The following is a 20,058-nucleotide window of genomic DNA, read 5'->3' as shown; positions in this document are numbered from 1 at the left end:
TATGCTGGTCAAATGTTTCTCATTGATTTAAAAGGGAAAATACTACATTTGGCCACTAGATGATGCTAAGTATCGTAGTATCCTAAAATACTATGGAATTGATTTACTAAAGGCAAATAGACTGCACTTTTCAAAGTGCAGTTGCAATTTGCAACTGCAGTTGCTCCAGAGCTTAGTAAATGAGGTGAGGCTTCACTTTAACCACTTCAGCCCCAGGAGATTTGGCTGCTCAATGACCAGGCAATTTTTTGCAATACGGCACTGCGTCACTTTAACTGATAATTGTTCGGTCATGCAATGCTGTACAACATGCCAAACAACATTGATGTCCTTTTCCCCCCCACAAATAGAGCTTTCTTTTGGTGGTATTTGATCATCTCTGCGGTTTTTATTTTTTGTGCTATAAACAAAAAAAGAGCGACAATTTTGAAAAAAAAAACCACAATATTTTGTACTTTTTGCTATAATAAATATCCCCAAATTTATTTATTTTTTTTAAAACCAATTTTTTTCCTCAGTTTAGGTCAATATGTATTCTACATATTTTTAGTAATGAAAATCGCAATAAGCGGGGAATTGATTGGTTATAGCACCTACAAAATAGGGAATAGATTTATGGCATTTTTATTATTATTTTTTTTTTACTAAAAATGGGGGCGATCAGCAATTTTTATCAGGACTGCAACATTATGGCGGACAGATTGGAGACTTTTGACACAAAAAATAAAATAAAATGCATTTTTGTTTGCACACGATTGGATGATGGAAGTCAGCAGACTTTCTGCTTATTTACAAAGCTCTGGAGCAACTTCACATGCAGAGCACATAGTCTTTTTTCCTAGTAAATCAACCCCTTAGCGCGATCTAGTGGCCACGTGTGCCACCATTACCATTGTAGTCCATTTCCCTCTCAGCTGACTAGATAATGCTTCTACCAGGCAGCATTCGCACAGGTGTAATAAATAATCCCCGTAATGTGTGTTATGAGTGAAATGTCATATCAGACCGGGTTCAAACCTATGTGAATTAGATGCGGATTTCCCCGCATCCAATTTGCCTAGCAGGAGAATGTGACTGGCTCCCTATGGAACCGCTTCACATATATCCGTTGTGGCTGCGGAGCGCGCTGCACAGAAACGCTGGCAGTTTTGGCTCCATTTCAGGGCCGAATTCAGGCATAGAATCAGCCCTGATTCATCCCTGAAATGGGGAACAGAGACGCACAGCACTCCTTTTACAGTGTGATCCTGGCCTCATAAAAATAAAACATTATGGCCACTAGATGGAGCTGTCAGTTATAGGAAATAAAATAAAATGACACATTATGGGGGTTATTTGTGACAGATGTGCGAACGCTGAGACATTCACACAGCAAAGTTTTTTACTGTCAATTTGAATTCGCACTCTACAGTTTCAAATACTGTAGCATTTGCTGATAAATTTCTATGTAGACAGTTCTCTTTTTAAATAAATTTTCTAGAGAAGATGTTTCAACTATGTGGTTGGTTTTGCTGAGCATTCTAGGTTTTCTAAAGAGAAAGCCCAGCACTAACTACTCTCTTTGGAATCACTCTGAACTCCATGCAGAGTTATATGAACAGAGCAGGAAGGATGAGGGAAGTTGTCCTCCTCCGATTCATTCAGCTGTGTGTGTATATTAATCACTTGCCTACCAGGACAATTCTGAAATTTCTCTCCTACATGTAAAAATCCTCTTTTTTTGCTTGAAATTTACATAGCACCCCCAAACACAGTTTTTTTTTGTTTTTAGCAGAGACCCTAGAGAATAAAATGGCAGCCGTTTATCTCGCACAGTATTTGATTTGTTTTAATTATTATTATTTTTTTTTTAGGTGATGTTACGCCGAGTAAATAGATACCGAATATGTCACGTTTCAAAATTGCACACACTTGTAGAATGGCACCAAATGGCACCAAACTTCGGGAATTAAAAATCCGCATAGGCGACGCTTTCAAATTATTTACTGGTTACATGTTTTGAGTTACAGTTGAGGTTGAGGGCTAGAATTATTGCTCTCGCTCTAACGTTCTCAGTGATACCTCACATGTGTGAGTTGAACACCGTTTACATATGTGGGCACGACTTACGTATGCGTTCACTTCTGCATGCAAGCACACGGGGACAGGGGCACTTTAATTTTTTTTTTTTATTGTTAATTTTACTATTATTTTTGTAGTCTGACATTTTTCTTTTTCCATTTTTTATTTTTTTTTATCCCTTTTTTTTTATTATACGGAATGTAAACATTCCTTATAATAGGAATAAGCATGACAGGTCCTCTTTACAGTGAGATATGGGGTCAATAAGTCCCCACATCTCACCTCTAGGCTGGGAAGCCTGAAATAAAACAACAAACTAAAAAACGATCTCAGCTTCCCAGCTAAGTCGGCGACATTTTTTCGAATGCAGAGGCCGGGCATGACGCCATAACATCGCGCCCGGCCTCCGAACAAACATGAAGATTCCGGGGACCATCTGGTCTTCCAGAAATCTCTATGGTCAGCATCTGGGGCCGGCGGATCTCTTCTCCAGTTCGCTGATGGCAGCGGTGAGCTCGGAGAAGCATTGGAGGGTGGTGAGAAAGGGGGATATCCCCCCTCGCCGCCCGGAAGAACGATCAAGCGGCTGAACAGGCGCTATAGTCATTCTTATGGTTTATGGAATCGCTGGCTGAAAAAGAAGATATCCAAATGATTTCTGTAACTGCAGGCATCATTCAGGTATCACCGCTTAAAGTCAAGGACGTCATATGACGGCCGGCGGGCGAGAAGCGGTTAAACATACTAACTAGCTCTGTGAACCATTTAGGGCTCCTTCATACCATCTGCAGAGACTTGGGTTTTTCTGTACATGATCAACAAAGGTCTCTGCAAGGGTGTCACCTAAAATAAAATAAAAAAAGGCACGCATGCATTTTTCCATATTGCGTAGATCGCAATAGCATTGATGTGTAAATAGAACAATTGTTTCCTATGTGCCCAAAAATGAACTATATTTTTTCTTGTGCAAATAAATGCAAGTCATCGCATATAGCTGGGATATGCAATTAGCGGACCTCCAGCTGTTGCAGAACTACAATTCCCATGAGGCATAGCAAGACTCTGACAGCCACAATCATGACACCCAGAGGCAGAGGCATGATGGGACTTGTAGTTTTGCAACAGCTGGAGGTCTGCTGATTGCTTATCCCTGGAATATAGTGTGAATGCACCCATAGGCATTTTTTTTTCAACAAAGCAGCTAGGCTAGCCTGATAAATCTGTGAAATTAAACTTACAGCGCCATCTGTTGGTTGCTAATTGGAAAATGTGAAATATTTATATGTTTTTTTTTTTTTTTCCCTTTAAAGTATTCCTTTAAACTGTTTGGCTTCGGGAAAAGAGAGGATGATAAGTGTCCAAGATGTCAAGATACTGGGGACCTAGCGCACATGTTCTGGAGATGTCCCAGACTATTTCGATACTGGTCAGAAATTATCCACACTCTGAATGAAACGTTTGGAGTGGGAGTAGGGAGAGATCCCAGACTATGTGTGCTGGGATTGGCTGAGGGAATAGGGGGCTCATCCTGTACAACTAAAGCAATACTGAGGTGTATGTTTCAGGCAAGAAAGCTTATAGCACAGAGGTGGCAGGCAGAGAGCCCCCCTTCGGCAAGAGATTGGACAAGGATAATAACAGAAACAATATGGAAGGAGAGGACAGTGTATATAAAAAGAGGAAACTTGAAGGAATTTGAAAAAATATGGAAGCCTTGGATGGACAGGATAGGATATTCAATGTAGGGGGAGGGAGGTGGAGAGAGAGGGGGACGGAGGGAGGGAACATTTCGTTTGTGTTTTTTTTTTTTTGTCTTGTTTTGTTTTGTTTTGTTTTTTGTTTTTGCTTGAAGGGAAATAATGCTGTGAAGTCAGATAATTGTTAAAATTATGAAGGATTGACTGTACCCTTGATGATCTAATGGTTTCTTTTTTTTTTTATATATGTTTAAAATTTTGATATAATATGATATAAAGATTGTATTTATGAAATATTTATATGTAATGTTTCATGTTTAAAATAAAAAAACAATCAGCACAAAAAAAACCTGATAAATCTGTGAAATTAAACTTACAGCCCCATCTGTTGGTTGCTAATTGGAAAATGTTAAATATTTATATGTAATGTTTCATGTTTAAAATAAAAAAACAGTTGGCGCAAAAAAACCTAAAGCTAAAATAAAATGCAGCTGTACAAAATCACTAAAAAAATAAAGCAATAAACATAAAAAAGTGCAGTGCAAAAATCAATCAATATTAAAGAAAGTTCAAAGATAGAGAGTGAACTACAAGGCCCAGGTGAACATCAACAGAGAGTGTCCATGAGATGAAAAAGGAGTCCAAGAGCAACTGCATGTAGTGACCATCCGTCCACCTCCAAAGCACTCGCTTCGCTCTCCTCATTAAATGGACCCCCGACCTAAGAGGTGGTCCACAGCGCATGTCCCATGAAGGGTAAAATATCAGGAAATATATCCAGATCTCTAAACCGATTCCCCAAAGAGAAATAAGTAAAAGAACTAGAAAGATCTAAGTGCTCACTGCGAAAATGTTCCAAGGTTTTATTTAAAATCTGACAGCTAAACAGCTGACGAACGTAACAAATTACATGTTTGGAATTATCTTTATTTATTGATTTTATTGCATTTTTGCAAAATTGTTGAATGGTTTGTTACAACACTTATCAAGGGAGATTTTTTTATTATTTAGTTTGTTGCTGGCTGCCCACTTGTGTATAAAAGCCCCATACACACTATCAGATTTTCTGATGATTTTTGTCTTCAGATTTACCAAAACCATGTAGTACAAGGGTCTGTCTGATTGCATACACATTGAAACCCCTAAGGTTTGACCTCATATTATATGGTTTTGGTAAATCTGAAGGAAAAACTCAGCAGACAATCTGTGTATGTGGCTTTAGGCACATTTTTATCTCTTGCAGCACCAGGGATCTGGGCTCACTACCCAGTAGGGTTTATTATTATTATTCACGATTTATATAGCGCCAACAATTTGTGCAGCGCTTTACAATGTATGGGGGGGGGACAACACAATTACAGTACAATACAAAAGGTACAGGAGGGTTTATTTACTCTATATATTTTTACTTGCTGATTTATGAATTTGATGATTTCATTATTTGCACATAATATTGCACTTGAATTCTGGTTATATTTAAGTTTAGCACATTTATTTATGAGCCAAGTGAATATTTTTATTTACTTTTTGCTTTAGTGGCACCTATATCTATTTTCACTATTACTATAAGTGGGGACACGTTTGAGTTTTGGCGCCTTCCTTGGATATATTCGTCCTATTTGTGGTTTTGCGCACAAGTAACTATTGTTTACGCTTCCATCATCATCCAGTCATCCTTCTGGGTTCGCAAGCTCGGGCTGTTTGAATGGCTGGGCCACGATGACCTCTAAATGCTCCTCCATGTTAGCCATGTGTCCATGCACACATAGTCATTTACAGGAATTTAGAGGCAGAAAGAAAAACCATCACTTGAGCATTCAGGAGAGAAGTGTTTTGGCAGAAGAAAATGCCTAATGCCACATACACACGACCGGGCTTTTTGACTGCAAAGGTCCGACAGAACAATTCGATCGTGTGTGGGCTCCATCGGACCTTTGCTTGTCAAAAATCCGGTGGACTTTAGAAATAGAACATGTTTTAAATTTTCCCACTGGAACTCTGCTGGACCGAGAAATCTGTTTGTCTGTATGCTAGTCCGACAGACATAAACCAACGTTAGGGCAGCTATTGGCTACAAGCTATGAACTTCCTTGTTCTAGTCCGGTCGTACGTCATCATGTTCGAATCCATCGGACTTTGGTGTGATTGTGTGTGGCCAAGTCCGTTCATTCAGAAAGTCCGTCGGAACTCCGCCGAAAGTCCATCGGAAAGACCGTTGGACCTAGTCCCTCGAAAAGTCCGGTCGTGTGTACGCGGCATAATGGACCTAAATATGTGTAAATGCACCTAAAAGCACCTAAACACTAGGCACGTCTAGTGCAATGGGGTGTGCAGTACCACATTTGGCGGGGCGCCAATGACACTCGGAATGATTCAGAGCTGTTTGGAAATACTCGGCTGAACTTGGAACTTCCAAGTTCAGCCGAGCCATCCCAGAGTATTTCTGAGGCTCTCCTGTGCCCCCCCACCTCAGGCCACATGCGGTACTGCATGCAATAGAAGTCAATGAGGAATGAATTATCTTCGTTTCCATTGACTTCTATTGAGGAAATTCGCTTTGATATGCGAGTGCTGTGGATTACAAGAATTCTCCTGGAATGGATTATGCTTGTACTCCAAGGTTTCAATGTATGTTCAAATGTGTATAATGTAATGCTTTATCTGTATAATACTGTATTTAATATAAGATTGCAGAAATCTTAACTCGGGGTACTGGAAAAAGTGGGAAGATACTGCGCTAAACCCAAATATAGTGAAAAAAGCTGCCAACACAAAGTCAAGCAAACGTGAAAAACAATATGTGTAGCGCTTAAATAATATATAATCATATACATAAACACTGGTGAAAAGTGACGATATATAATATAATATGAAACATGAAAGTGTCCAAAGAAAGTTTAATGTATGGAATCCAAAGTCCCAAGGAAGGGCCCCGTGGGTGCTAGAAATAATGTTTAAAACAGTACATAACCCAATAGGAGAGTCTCGAGTGATCTTTCTTCCTATAATTCTTGATGGAGGTATAAGTGGATCAAAGGAACCCCAAAGGTAATACACACGCGGTTTCCCTCACTTCCATTTGTCTGATGGATGATTAGCAGTGGGCTGGCCTGTACTGTGTCTGGGGGTTACTGGCTGTGGAGCTGCATTGTAGATGTACTTGGGTGACGTATCTGCGGTCCTTCCTACACCTTCAGTGGCTGTGGATTGCGAGCTGCTCCTTCCTCCATTCCAGGCGATTTCCGCAGGAGAACTAAGGGCTTGATTGACTCACTGCCATTGGTATGTGTGTCCACCACATCTGGTAAGAGTACCCTACCGCGTGTGTATTACCTTTGGGATTCAATTGATGCGCTTATACCTCCATCAAGGCTTATAGGAAGGAAGATCACTCGAGACTCTCCTATTGGCTTATGTATTGTTTTATACATTTTTTTTCTAGCACCCACGGGGCCCTTCCTTGGGATTTTAGATTTCATACACTAAACATTCTTTGGACACTTTCATGTTTCATATTATACTATATATCATTGTCACTTTTCACCAGTGTTTATGTATATGATTATACTTTTAAGAGCTAAAAATAACTCAGGGTCACTGACATAAAATTAAAAAAATAACATGAAAGTTCTGCTAAAAAAGTGGATGTATTGCCGCCTACAGCTGCAAGTTAATATTGCCAGTGGCCATGTTAGCAGTGTTAATTTTGATGTCAAATTTCAATTTAGTTTTAGTCATAGTCTTTTAAATAAAATGCCGTTTTAGTTTTAGCTGTATTGTATTCATCTGAATTGTTTTAGTTTTAGTCGTATTTAGTCGACTAATATCTCCAGTACATTTTAGTCGACTAAAATGGAATGGGTTTAATTAAATTGTAATGCATTATTTAAGCATTTCTGTAGAATTTCCAAATTCATTATATACTCCTGGAATAAAAATCGAATAACATATTATTATTTATGGTATTAAGGTTTGAACATTCACTACAGACACAGATTTAGGCTGGGTTCACACTGATGCAAATTGGATGCAGGTTTTCCGCATCCAATTTGCATTAAAGGAGAGTGTGGCCGGCTCTGAATACCAGTTCATACACCTCCGGGGCGGCTGCGGTCCAAATTGTAGAAGGGTCCCCGTGTGTCCTCTGGGCCATTTCAATGACAATGACAATGCATGGAAAATGGGTTAAAATACACCATGGGGGGAATTGATCAACATCGGAGCACACAAAATATGGCGCGGCTGTGCATGTTAAAGGGGTTGTAAACCTTTATTTTTTCTCTGGTGTCACCAGTGTCTCCACTCCTCTTCTCTCCCCTCTGGTATCACCAGTGTTCCCCCATCTCTTCTCTCCTCTCTGGTGTCACCAGTGTCCCCCACCCTCTTCTCTCCCATCTGGTATCACCAGTGTCCCCCATCCTCTTCTCTCCCATCTGGTATCACCAGTGTCCCCCACCCTCTTCTCTCCCATCTGGTATCACCAGTGTTCCCCCATCTCTTCTCTCCTCTCTGGTGTCACCAGTGTCCCCTATGCTCTTCTCTCCCATCTGGTATCACCAGTGTTCCCCCATCTCTTCTCTCCTCTCTGGTGTCACCAGTGTCCCCCATGCTCTTCTCTCCCATCTGGTATCACCAGTGTTCCCCCATCTCTTCTCTCCTCTCTGGTATCACCAGTGTTCCCCCATCTCTTCTCTCCTCTCTGGTGTCATCAGTGTTCCCCCATCCTCTTCTCTCCTCTCTGGTGTCACCAGTGTTCCCCCATCCTCTTCTCTCCTCTCTGGTATCACCAGTATCTCCCCATCTCTTCTCTCCTCTCTGGTGTCACCAGTGTTCCCCCATCCTCTTCTCTCCTCTCTAGTATCACCAGTATCTCCCCATCTCTTCTCTCCTCTCTAGTATCACCAGTATCGCCCCATCTCTTCTCTCCTCTCTGGTGTCACCAATGTCCCCCATCCTCTTCTCTCTGGTATCACCAGTGTCTCTCCTCCTCTTCTCTTCTCTCTGGTATCACCAGTGTTCCCTCTTCTCTCCTCTCTGGTATCACCAGTGTCCCCCCCATCCTCTCTGGTGTCACAGGTGGTGCACCCCCCTCCTCTGTGGTGTCACAGGTGGTGTCCCCCCTCCCCTCAGTACAGACAGCCCTGCTCCCCGGGTGGTGGTGTGTGTCTCTCCTACCCGCAGGTGCAGATCTCACAGATACACTTTCTCCTCATGTCTGCGGTCGGTGATCCCGGGTCTGTAGTCAGCGAGCTGTGGCGCTGCGGAATGTCACGCTGTGCACAGGGCTCTGGTTACTAGGCAAGCACGCTGTCTCCTAGCAACCCCAGTAGCGTCCTGTCAACCAGCGCGCTGTGTGCGTGATGACGCCAGGGGCACGTCGAGCCAGGAGTAGGCGCAGAGCTGAGCGACTTCCGGGTATGGGCTGCACATGCTGGAGGAGAGGATCTGTCACTGGTGACGGTGAGTGATGATCGGGGATGGAGCTTTGTTTACATGGAGATGTATGAGAGGAGAAGGACTTCACAGGGAGGCGGGAGGTTAGGAGACTTGTGGGGAGAAGAAGTGACACTATAATGAGCCCTCACTACATGGTGTCACTGAGATGGAGGACTGGACCCAGAGAGAGCACTCACCTCTCACTGTGTGCCCACTCCCCTCTCCACCAGGGACCATTCTGTATACAGTCACTTTATATCATTACACAACCACTATAGAAATAAACCATCATCACATGTTTACTATGTAGCAGGCTATGTAGCTAATACAGAACATGCTTATATGTATGTTCCGCCGGCATGCCATATTCCTGATATGTGCTCGCTGTACCGGTATGAGAAAGTCTCCTCTCCTCTTTGTATTGCTTCCTTTGTGTGAAATCCCTGGTGTTCCTGCCAGTCCCACTGCTTTACTATTAAAAACTGACCACTCTAAGCAGCATGGTTTGTCTGGCTGTGCTGGGAACTAAGCCTGCTCCCTTCTTCCAATGATCAGACTTCTCCTGACACCCCCTCGCCCACTTCTGCACAGCCATTCAATTGGTAGATCAGTGTGCTGTTGTTTCTCCTTCCCCACCTCTCCAAGCCTCTTAAGCCCTTTTCACATCTGGGTGCTCTAGAATCGCCGGCAGAATCCCGTGATCCAGGAATGCGGCAAAATGAAATATAACCCACGCTCAAAAAATAAAAATTGCTAATACATTTGAACACAGAAAAAGAGAGAGGAGCTGTATAGTTCCTATACACTATATTATCAAAAGTATTGGGAAGCCCGCCTTCCCAGTCTTACCCTGTAGGGTTAAGTATTGAGTTGGCCCACCCTTTGCAGCTATAACAGCTTCAAATCTTCTGGGAAGGCTGTCCACAAGGTTTATGAGTGTGTCTATGGGAATGTTTGACCATTCTTCCAGAAGTGCATTTGTGAGGTGAGGCACCGATGTGGACGAGAAGGTCTGGCTCGCAGTCTCCACTCTAATTGAGCCCAAAGGTGTTCTGTCGAGTTGAGTTTAGGACCAGTGGCGGCCTGTCCATTAGGGGTGCCTGGGCTCCACCCCCTCTCTCCACACCCCCCCCTGTATGACTAATCTATAGATTCATGCTATGCATGCATCTATCCACTGCCACCCCCTATTCAGGAATCCGGCCCCTTTAAGCGCCTGATTAGAGCCATAGGATCCAAAATATGTGGACTTGTGACGCAGAGCATTGCGCCATGAGCCCACCCAGGTGTTGCAACAGTGAATGAATATTCACAGTTGTAACACTGATTCTCAATCCAGCCAATCAGGAGCTGGCTTGAGACCGGCAGGTGTGGCCAAAAAGAGAAGACTCCCGATTGGCCACCGAGAAGGAGGGAGGAAACGGAAGCGAGGGCAGGAGAATAGGAGAGCCCAGGAGAAGCGCTGCATAGATGGGGTAAGTGAACCAGACCTGGCTGAGCGACGGGTGACGGTGGGGTTGGCTGGTACTGTTTGCTGACACCCCCCCCCCCCCCAAAGAAAATAACCACTGGTCGCCACTGATCAGGATTCTGTGCAGACCAGTCAAGTTCCTCCACCCCAAACTTGCTCATCCATGTCTTTATGGACCTTGCCTTGTACACTGGTGCGCAGTCATGTCGGAACAGGAAGGCACCACTCCAAATTGTTCCCACAAAGTTGGGACCATGAAATTGTCCAAAATGTCTTGGAATGCCGACACCTTAAGAGTTCCCTTCAGTGGAACTAAGGGGCCAAGCCCAACCCCTAAAAAACAACCCCTCACCATAATCCTCCCCCCTCCACCAAATGATTTGGACCAGTGCACAAAGCAAGATCCATAAAGATATGGATGAGCAAGTTTGGGGTGGAGGAACTTGGCTGGCCTGCACAGAGTCCTGACCTCAACCCCAATAGAACACCTTTGGGATGAATTAGAGAGCAGACTGCGAGCCAGGTCGCCTTGTCCACATCAGTGCCTGACCTCACAAATGCACTTCTGGAAAAATGGTCAAACATTCCCATAGACACACTCCTAAACCTTGTGGACAACCTTCCCAGAAGAGTTGAAGCTGTTATAGCTGCAAAGGGTGGGCAAACTCAATATTGAACCCGACAGACTAAAGCCTTGTACACATTAGTCGATGTTCTTCAGATTTTTGTCTTCAGATTTACTAAAACCATATAGTGCAAGGGTCTACCTGATCGCATACAAATTGAAATTCTTAAGGTTTGACCTCATATTCTATGGTTTGGGTTGAAAGAGTTGAAGCTTGCTTTCTGCCAGACTCCCAGTGGAATTGGAAATCTGACTCCCATTGTTGCATGTGAGGGGACTTATGAGACGGAGAGGTAAGTGATGAGTAAACCACCAAAACACCCCCCCCCCCCCCCCCCTTTGTTCCATGACTTGACCACACCATAGTTCATATTCTGTAAATCGTGGCGGGAGAGGTTTGTTCTTCCAGATTTTTTGAAGAAAGTGTGAGATCTATCCGAATCTGAACTTTTCAGAACTTGGTAGATCAAATGTTTTGGCACAATAGTAGGAAAGGGTGATCGGGCCTGTTGCTGTGAAAAAATGTCCGATTTGGTATAGCCCCTTATCCAACCACCACTTAAATGCTTGGATGTTTTGTTCTGGAGGAAAGGCCTGGTTGTTGAATATGTGAGTTAATGGTTTGTACGCTGAGACTAAGGTTGCATGGGAACGCTTGCACAATTGGTGGCTGAATAAATACTTTTTTGCCCCACTGTGTGTGTGTGTGTGTGTGTGTGTGTGTGTATATCTATATATATATATATGTCTAGAGATGTATGGGCATCTTAACTAGTAGTCAGACATGAAGCTATATGAAGGGTGGAAGGGAGAAAAACAGCCTTTATATTAAAGTAGTACTAAAAGCTGAGACTTTTTTTTTTTTTTTTCATGGATATGATCATTTTAAGTATAATGCACAATACTGGTAAAAGTTTACTTTAAATATAATTGTATTGTCTTCTTTTACCTCCAGTCTATGAGTCTCCACCTTTTTTGGGTTCAGATGCTGATCTTCCCTGCACACTCTTTAACCACTTGCCAACCACCTCACGCCGATGTATGTCCCTACTTTGCGGAGGGCACCGGATCGCGACGGGAGAGGGGGGTGTCTCTCTCCTGCCATTGATAAAAGTGATCTCGCAGCGAATCTGCCGTGGAGACCGCTTTTATCCTGTAGCCGACCACGGGGATAGCTGCTGCCATAACAACGACGGATATAGTTGTTATGGCAGCTAGCTGCCATAACCCCGGTAACCCCGTGGTCAGCTACAGGATAAAAGCGGTCTCTGCGGCGGATTCACTGCGAGATCACTTTTATCAATGGCGGGAGAGAGACGTTGCGATCCGGTGCCCTCCACCGCTTACTGGAGCCATCGGCAAGATGGCCCCCACCCGTCTCCATGACACTGCAGGTCAGAAGCAATGTCAAAATTTCACTTCCGCCCATATGTTTTAGGTGCATTTTTTCAATGTCTTTTTTTTTTTTTGCATTGAAGTCCAAATATGAGATCTGGGGACTTTTTGACCCCAGATCTTATATTTAAGAGGACCTGTCATGCTTTTTTCTATTACAAGGGATGTTTAGTTCCCTTGTAATAGGAATAAAAGTGACACAATTGTTTTAACACTGTTTAAAAAAAATAAATAAAAATAAAATAAATAAGATTTTTTTTTTTTTAAATGCCCCGTTCCAACAAGCTCACGCACATAAGTGAGTAGCGCCCGCATGTGAAAATGGTGGTCAAACCACACATGTGCAATTGTTAGAGCAATAATTCTAGCCCTAGACCTCCTCTGTAACTCAAAACGTGTAGCACTGACCCCTGAAGGAGCGGCTGATTTAATTGGGCTTACCGTTACCTTCTTCACCTTGTGTGTGTCTAGGGGTTTCCCGAGGTAGATGGCCCAAGAACTGCAGAGACTGACGCCAGATCCACTTAAAGCGATTTTTATTTGCAAAAAGTAATTAACGAACACAGTCTCTCAACATGGGGTTAGAGGGTTTTGGTAGGAAAGTCCAGGTACTCTTTGTGCTAATTCAAATAGGAAAAGTCTCTCACCAGTAGGAAATCCAGAGAATAGACGTTCACAGCTGGATTCTCACCCTTATTGGATAGTCCTTCTCTCACCAGGCCTTGCAGCCAACAAGGTGCTTCAATCAGATAGAGTCTCTGCCACAGACTTTCTATAGAACACTTAAGTAAAACTTAAAGTTTGTAGAACACTTGGAAAAACCTCGTATGGCACCAGTATCTTACAGCCGGTCCCGCGATACCACACGAGACCAGATTCACTTGGGGTCTTTCAACTTGTCCAGGCTCTTATTGAGAAGCCAACCTTTGCGTGGCCTTCTCCCGAAGAGTCCTCCCCTGGATACCTTCACAGTTGCTGGGCCTCTCCACAAACCGAGACTGCATCCAGGCCATGAGAGTCCTGGGGGCTGGTCAGGAGGACCAGGACCATCAGCCAGAAAGCACTTTTGGACCTGACCAACTTATCAGTGCCCACCTGCCCCCTGCCAGTACCAGCCAGATATTAATAAAAGTGCCATGCATCAGTGCCCACAGTGCCACCTATCAGTGCCCATAGTGCCACCTATCAGTGCCCACAGTGCCACCTATCAGTGCCCACAGTGCCAACTATCAGTGCCCACAATCTGCCTCAACAACAGTGCTGCACCTCAGTGCCACATATCCGTACCCATCAGTGTCATCTACCAGTGCCCATCAGTGCTGCCCAGCAGTGCCCCTATCAGTGCCACCTATCAGTGCCCCTATCAGTGCCGCCTTATCTGTGCCCATCAGTGCCGCCTTATCTGTGCCCATCAGTACTGCCTTATCTGTGCCTATCGGTGCCACCTTAACTGTGCCTATTAGGGTCGCCTTAACTGTGCCTATCAGTGCCCACCAGTGGCGCCTATCAGTACCCACCAGTGCCGCCTCATCAGCGCATTTCAATGAAGGAGAAAAATGACCTGTTTGCAAAATTTTATAACAAACTATTAAACATGATTTTTTATCTTTTTTATTTTGCATCTTTTTTTGTTTGTTTAGCAAAAAATAAAACTCCCAGCTGTAATTAAATACCACCAAAAGAAAGCTCTATTTGTGGGAAAAAAATGATAACAATGTAATTTGGGTACAGTGTTGTATGCCCGCGCAATTGTCATTCAAAGTGCATCAGCGCTGAAAGTTGAAAATTGGTCTGGGCAGAAGGGGGGTTTAAGTGCCCAGTAAGCAAGTGGTTAAACATCATAAATTGCTGTAGAACTTGGTGCCAGAAGTCTCGTGAGGGTTCACCTGCCAGCATGTGGAGACAGCATAGTTCTTGGTGGAAGGTGGTACTGGGGTGAGTGGCTGGAGCCCCCCATAAGCTTGTAAGACACACTACTATATGGTGGATGTGTCCAGCCTATCTGGTAAGAGTATCTACCTTCTCTACTTACCTATAATCCATTTTCAAGAGGCTTTGAAGTCTGAGAACGTGACAAGATATTTAGCCTTGAATGCCATCAGAGGACTTTAACAAAGCTCTAGATGCACCAGAGTGATTAATTTTGGGACTGTTCTTAAATATTTTGTGGACTCTTTCATTCACTCGTTTGTCAGATATACACATTTCTTTCACCTATTGAGATAGGTGCCTTCAAGCGCTGCACTAATTTATATATGTTAATGTGAACTTGGTTTGTTTGTGTGCTAGAAGCTGGGCTGTGTTCTTCACAGAAATGTTGTAGTTTCACTACTTTTCGTCACTTTTTGTTTACTTTTGAAATAGCGCAGTGTTTTCTTCTTTTTGTTCTGTTGTATTTGTTTTTAAAGCGGAGGTCCACTCTAAAGTGGAGCTTCCGCTCATTGGAACCCTCCCCCCTCTGGTGCCACAATTGGCACCTTTCAGGGGGGAGGGGGATGCAGGTACCTGTACAGTACAGGTATCTGCACCCACTTCCGGCATAGATATCTGCAGAAGGTACACCCCTTTCCGAAGGTCCCCCGCTGTCTGCTGGGAAACACACGGATCCCAGAGACAGCGGGACCATCCTTATTGCGCAGCGCGACTCGCGCATGCGCAGTAGGGAACTGGAAAATGAAGCCGAAAGGCTCCACTTCCTGATTCCCATACCCAAGATGGCGACGGCAGCACCCGAGAGACGATCGAGAGATCGGCTTTGGGTGCCGACATCGCGGGCGCGCTGGGCGGGTAAGTGTCATTATTTTAATAGTCAGCAGCTGCAGTATTTGTAGCTGCTGGCTTTTAACAAAAAAAAATGGCGGACTCCCGCTTTAAACATCGCCTATGGAGATTTTTGAGGGTAAAAGTTTGACGCCATTCCATGAGCGGGCCCAATTTTGAAGCGTGATATTTTGACGCGAGTGTCGGCTCCCGTGCGCATGCGCTGGAGTGACGTCATCGCGGCTCCGCCGAATGACAGCAGCGGAGCTGCGAGACCCCACCGAAAAGATGGATGCGCCGGACTACAGGGGACAGCGGTGACTTCGCTGGCTCCTGTGTCAGGTAAGTGACACATAATGGGCTACTATGCGATGCAATGTAGTCCATTATGCTTTGCCTTTGCAGGGAATGAAAGAGGAAGTAAACCCATCAGGGATTACTTCCTCTTTAAAGGGCCATTTTTCTTTTTACATTTTTTTTTTTTTTTTTTTTTAAATGACAATTTTTTTTTTTTTTTTATGTATTATATTTTAGTGTAAATATGAGATTTGAGGTCTTTTTGACCCCAGATCTCATACTTAAGAGGCCCTCTCGTGCTTTTTTTTTTTCTATTACAAGGGATGTAACATTCTTTTTGATAGGAATAAAAGTGACACCATTTTTTATTTTTTTTTTTGTTTCTTTAAAGAACAGTGTAAAAATAAAAGGTAATATAAGTAAGAAAAAAAAAAAAAAAAAGATTAAACACGCCCGTTCCGCCAAGCTCGCGTGCAGAAGCGAATGCATACATGAGTAGCGCCCGCATAAGAAAACGGTGTTCAAACCACACATGTGAGGTATCGCTGCAATCGGTAGATCAAGAGCAATAATTCTAACCCTAGGCCTCCTCTGTAACTCAAAAGATGCAACCAGTAGAATCTATTAAACTTCGCCTATGGAGATTTTTAAGGGTAAATGTTTGTCACCATTCCACAAACGGGCGCAATTTTGAAGCGTGACATGTTGGGTATCAATTTACTCGGCGTAACATTATCTTTCACAATAAAAAATTAAAATTAATTCAAAAAATGAAAAGTACGTTTGTAAGACCGCTGCGCAAATACAGTGTGACAGAAAGTATTGCAACGACTGCCATTTTATTCTCTAGGGTGTTAGAAAAAAATATATATAATGTTTGGGGGTTCTAAGTAATTTTCTAGCAAAAAAAAAACGTTTTTAACTTGCATCTTATAAAGAGGCCCGGTCCTTAAAGCGGAGTTCCACCCAAAAATTCCCTCGCCCCCCTTACATGCCACATTTGACATGTCATTTTTTGGGGGGGGGGGGAGTGGGGGCTTCATTAGGAGGGGGACTTCCAGTCCCACTTCCTCCTTCCGCCCAGGGACTGCCAAGGCGGCCCCTCCCTCTAGGCCAGGGGTCTCAAACTGCGATCTTCTGGGACACGTGACCGGTCCCAGGAGATCGCCTGTCCACTCCGGGAGCACTGTGTGACCCGCGCATGTGCCGTGCATGCCCAGCCATGAAGCTGAAAGCTGTCATAGCCGGGTGCCCAGAGTGGCAGTGGGTGTGCCGGCGGAGAAGAGGGGGAGAGGAGTGACACCCCGTTCGGCCACATCGCTGGACCGTGGAACAGGTAAGTGTCTGTTTATTATAAGTCATCAACTACACTTTTTGTAGCTGCTGACTTTTAATAAACATAAAAAGCCTGGAATTCCCCTTTAGGCCGGGTTCACACCGCTGCGATGCGGGAACGCCGCAAATCCGCGGTGTTTTCCCGCATCGCATTACTCCCGCCGGCAGTTCACACTGCCCTATGCGGACGGGTGGGAGTGTCAATGATATGTTAATGACACCCCCAGATCCGTCCGCATATCGCAGTGCGATCTGCCGACTCGCACAGGAATCGGATCGCATGGTGTGAACACTGTTGCGGACCAAAAAAAGGGTCCCATGCGAGTTTGCTGCGGGAGCGATGCGAATTCAGCCATACTATCTGTATGGCTGAACTCGCATCGCTACGGAGATCGGATGTGATTTGCGGTGCGAATCACATCCGCATCTCCCCCCGCAGCAGTGTGAACCCAGCCTCAAGTGGTTAAACAAGAACATGTTATACTTACCTGCTCTCTAATGGTTTTCGAAAGAGCAGTCTGGATTCTCCTTCTGGTGTCAAAAGCGCATTACATTCTTTTCTGCAGCTTCTCCATTGAAGTATATTGAACCAAAAAAAAACACCGATTTGGGTTAAAACTCCCTGACCCTTTCCAAATATGCAGCGGCTGAAAAAAAAGCACAGATATGAACGTGTCCCATAGGAAACCATGTAAATGAACTGTAGTGCGTTTCTGCAAAAAGCAACAATAAACATATAGATGTGAACCAGGTCTAAGATGTTTAGTAACAATGGGGTTAAAAAGACTAAAATGAGCCCTTTATAGTACAAAAAAGCAGATAATCACTACTGGAAGGGGCTCATTTTTTTTTTACCATAGAACAGTGAATGTAATATTTACAGTAGTGATTATATTTTTGTACTATAAAGGGCTCATTTTAGTTTTTTTTTTTTTTTTTTAACCCCATTATGTTACTGGCCGATTAATCGATTAAGAAAATAGTAATCGATTCATTTCATAATCGATTGGTTGTTTCGGCCCTACTTACCATACATGCTGTTTGGTGAGAGACCAAGGAGTTGATTTATCCTGGATCGTGGGCACAGAAGTCCCTGACTATCAACATCGATCTGCTTTATTAAAAAAGGGGAAAAAAATTATTCTCAGAATATTTACTGTTTTAATTTCTGCCCATCTGTTTATACATTTTAGAGATGAATAAATAAAATGCAAATATATTTGTTATCAGAATGTGTAAATTAGTAATGAGGGGATAATCGCTGTGCTGGGGTTTTTGCAGTGCTGTTTGTAGCCGGGGCATGTAGACTTAGCAAAATCCCTGGAGATGAATGAAAAATGTTGGCAAATGTTTGTTTATCAAAATGTATTTCTGAAAGTCATGTACTTTAAAGTTATTCTAAAGGCTCAAGTTTTTTTTTTTTTTTTTACCTTCATGTATTCTATGCATGAAGGTAAAAAACCTTCTATGTTGAGTAGCGCCCCCCCCAAGTACTTACTTACTTGAGCTCCATTGCTGTCCAGCAATGTGCACAAGTGTCTCAGACCTCCTCCTTGACTTTGGCTCCTGCTGCTGTCAGTCATCAGCCAGTGAACCAATGAGAGCGTGGGATGGGCGAGCTGCAGCCAGTGAACCATTGAGAAGAGAGAGTGGGATGGGCCAAGCTACAGCTCCATGTCTGAATGGACATGCAGAGCAGCAGGTCGGGAACGTGCCTGCTTGGGTGCCCCATTGCAAACTACTCTGGGGGCACTCGACAGGAGGGAGGGGCCAGGAGCGCCGGCGGGGGACCTGGGCTGCTCTGTGCAAATCTGCTACATAAAGCAGGTAAGTATAATGTGTTTATTTTTTTTTTTAAGTGTGACTTTTAATATCACTTTAAAGCGGAGTTCGCCCAAAAAAAAAAAAATTTTTTTAAAGTCAGCAGGTACAAAAAGTGAGGCTGCTGATTGTTAAGAATCAGACACTCGCCTGTCCCACGGTCCAGCGATGCGGGCGTACAAAGACTCGCTCCTCTCCCCCTCCTCTCCATGGAGCTGGCATGCTTACTGTGGGCGACCGGCTGTGGCTTCACAGCAGGGCATGCACCACTGCACATGTGGGAGCCACGCTGTGAATGGTCGGGCAATTTTCTGGGACCTGTGACGTGTCCTGGAAGATTGCAGGGAGGGAGGGGGGAGAGGTGAACTTCCTTCTGGTGCTGCAGAGCCTCGGGAGGAGGTGGGCGCTGGATGCCTCTAAAAAGAGGGTATCTGCTCCCCCCCAAAAAAAAAAAAAAAATGACATGCCCAATGTGGCATATCGGGGGGGTCACGGTCACTTAAAGTGGAAGTTCCATTTGTGGGTAGAACTCTGCTTTAAGCTGAACTCCCAGGGAAGATATATTTTGCATACTTACATTGGGTCAACTTGGCACAATGTAAGTATTTATATACTGTATAATACCTGATTGGCCTATGTGGGAGCTGTAAATCTTTGTAGTAGCCCAAGTTAGCTGTGCCAAGTGGCTGCAGTACTGAATAGTAACAACAGGGGAACACATGTCTGGCATGGCTGCCATTCAGAGAATGCCTTAATTGAATGCAAGATGTTTTCTGATTGAATGAGGTGGAGATGGTGATGCCACCACCCTGCCCAACACAGTCAGAGGATGCTTTGCATTCACTGAAAAACATGCAAGGCATTCACTGAATGGTGAGCAACCGCTTGGCGCAGCACCCTGAAGATCGTGGCCATCACTGTAGTAGTTTGGGCTTCTAATGTAATTTATAGTTTCCACAGAGGCCTATCGGGTATCACATATGCATAATTACATTGTGCCAAGCTTGTATGACCCCTGTACTAGAGTTCTAAAAATATCCACTGACGGGATAAGACCCGTGGGATTGTGGTGTATGCCACACATTAGGTCAGGTAAAGTGCAATTCAAAAAGGTTTTACCTTCCTAAACCTGTATGCTTAACCACTTACAGACCGGACCA

The 20,058-nt window shown here is 43.9% G+C and overlaps 2 protein-coding genes across 2 annotated transcripts in view; one reads left to right on the top strand and one right to left on the bottom strand.

Moving 5' to 3' along the window:
- The window catches only part of SAXO2 (stabilizer of axonemal microtubules 2), a 33,223-nt gene extending 24,139 nt beyond the window's left edge, over positions 1 to 9,084 (bottom strand). Inside the window, exon 1 of the mRNA XM_077473223.1 lies at positions 8,934 to 9,084. Within this exon, the coding sequence (XP_077329349.1) occupies positions 8,934 to 8,971 (38 nt within the window). The 5' untranslated portion in view covers positions 8,972 to 9,084. The remainder of the gene's footprint in view (positions 1 to 8,933) is intronic.
- A 49-nt stretch (positions 9,085 to 9,133) lies between these two features.
- The window catches only part of EFL1 (elongation factor like GTPase 1), a 558,006-nt gene continuing 547,081 nt past the window's right edge, over positions 9,134 to 20,058 (top strand). The window contains exon 1 of the mRNA XM_077472758.1: positions 9,134 to 9,218. The gene's annotated coding sequence lies outside the window, so the exon portion shown is untranslated. The remainder of the gene's footprint in view (positions 9,219 to 20,058) is intronic.

Source organism: Lithobates pipiens, unplaced genomic scaffold (assembly GCF_037356315.1).
Source record: "Lithobates pipiens isolate NorthernLeopardFrog02 unplaced genomic scaffold, aLitPip1_a1.2 Scaffold_8, whole genome shotgun sequence".
Taxonomy (NCBI): Eukaryota; Metazoa; Chordata; class Amphibia; order Anura; family Ranidae; genus Lithobates; species Lithobates pipiens.
Note: the sequence above shows the minus strand (reverse complement) of the source record. Positions and strands in the feature narration are given on the sequence as shown.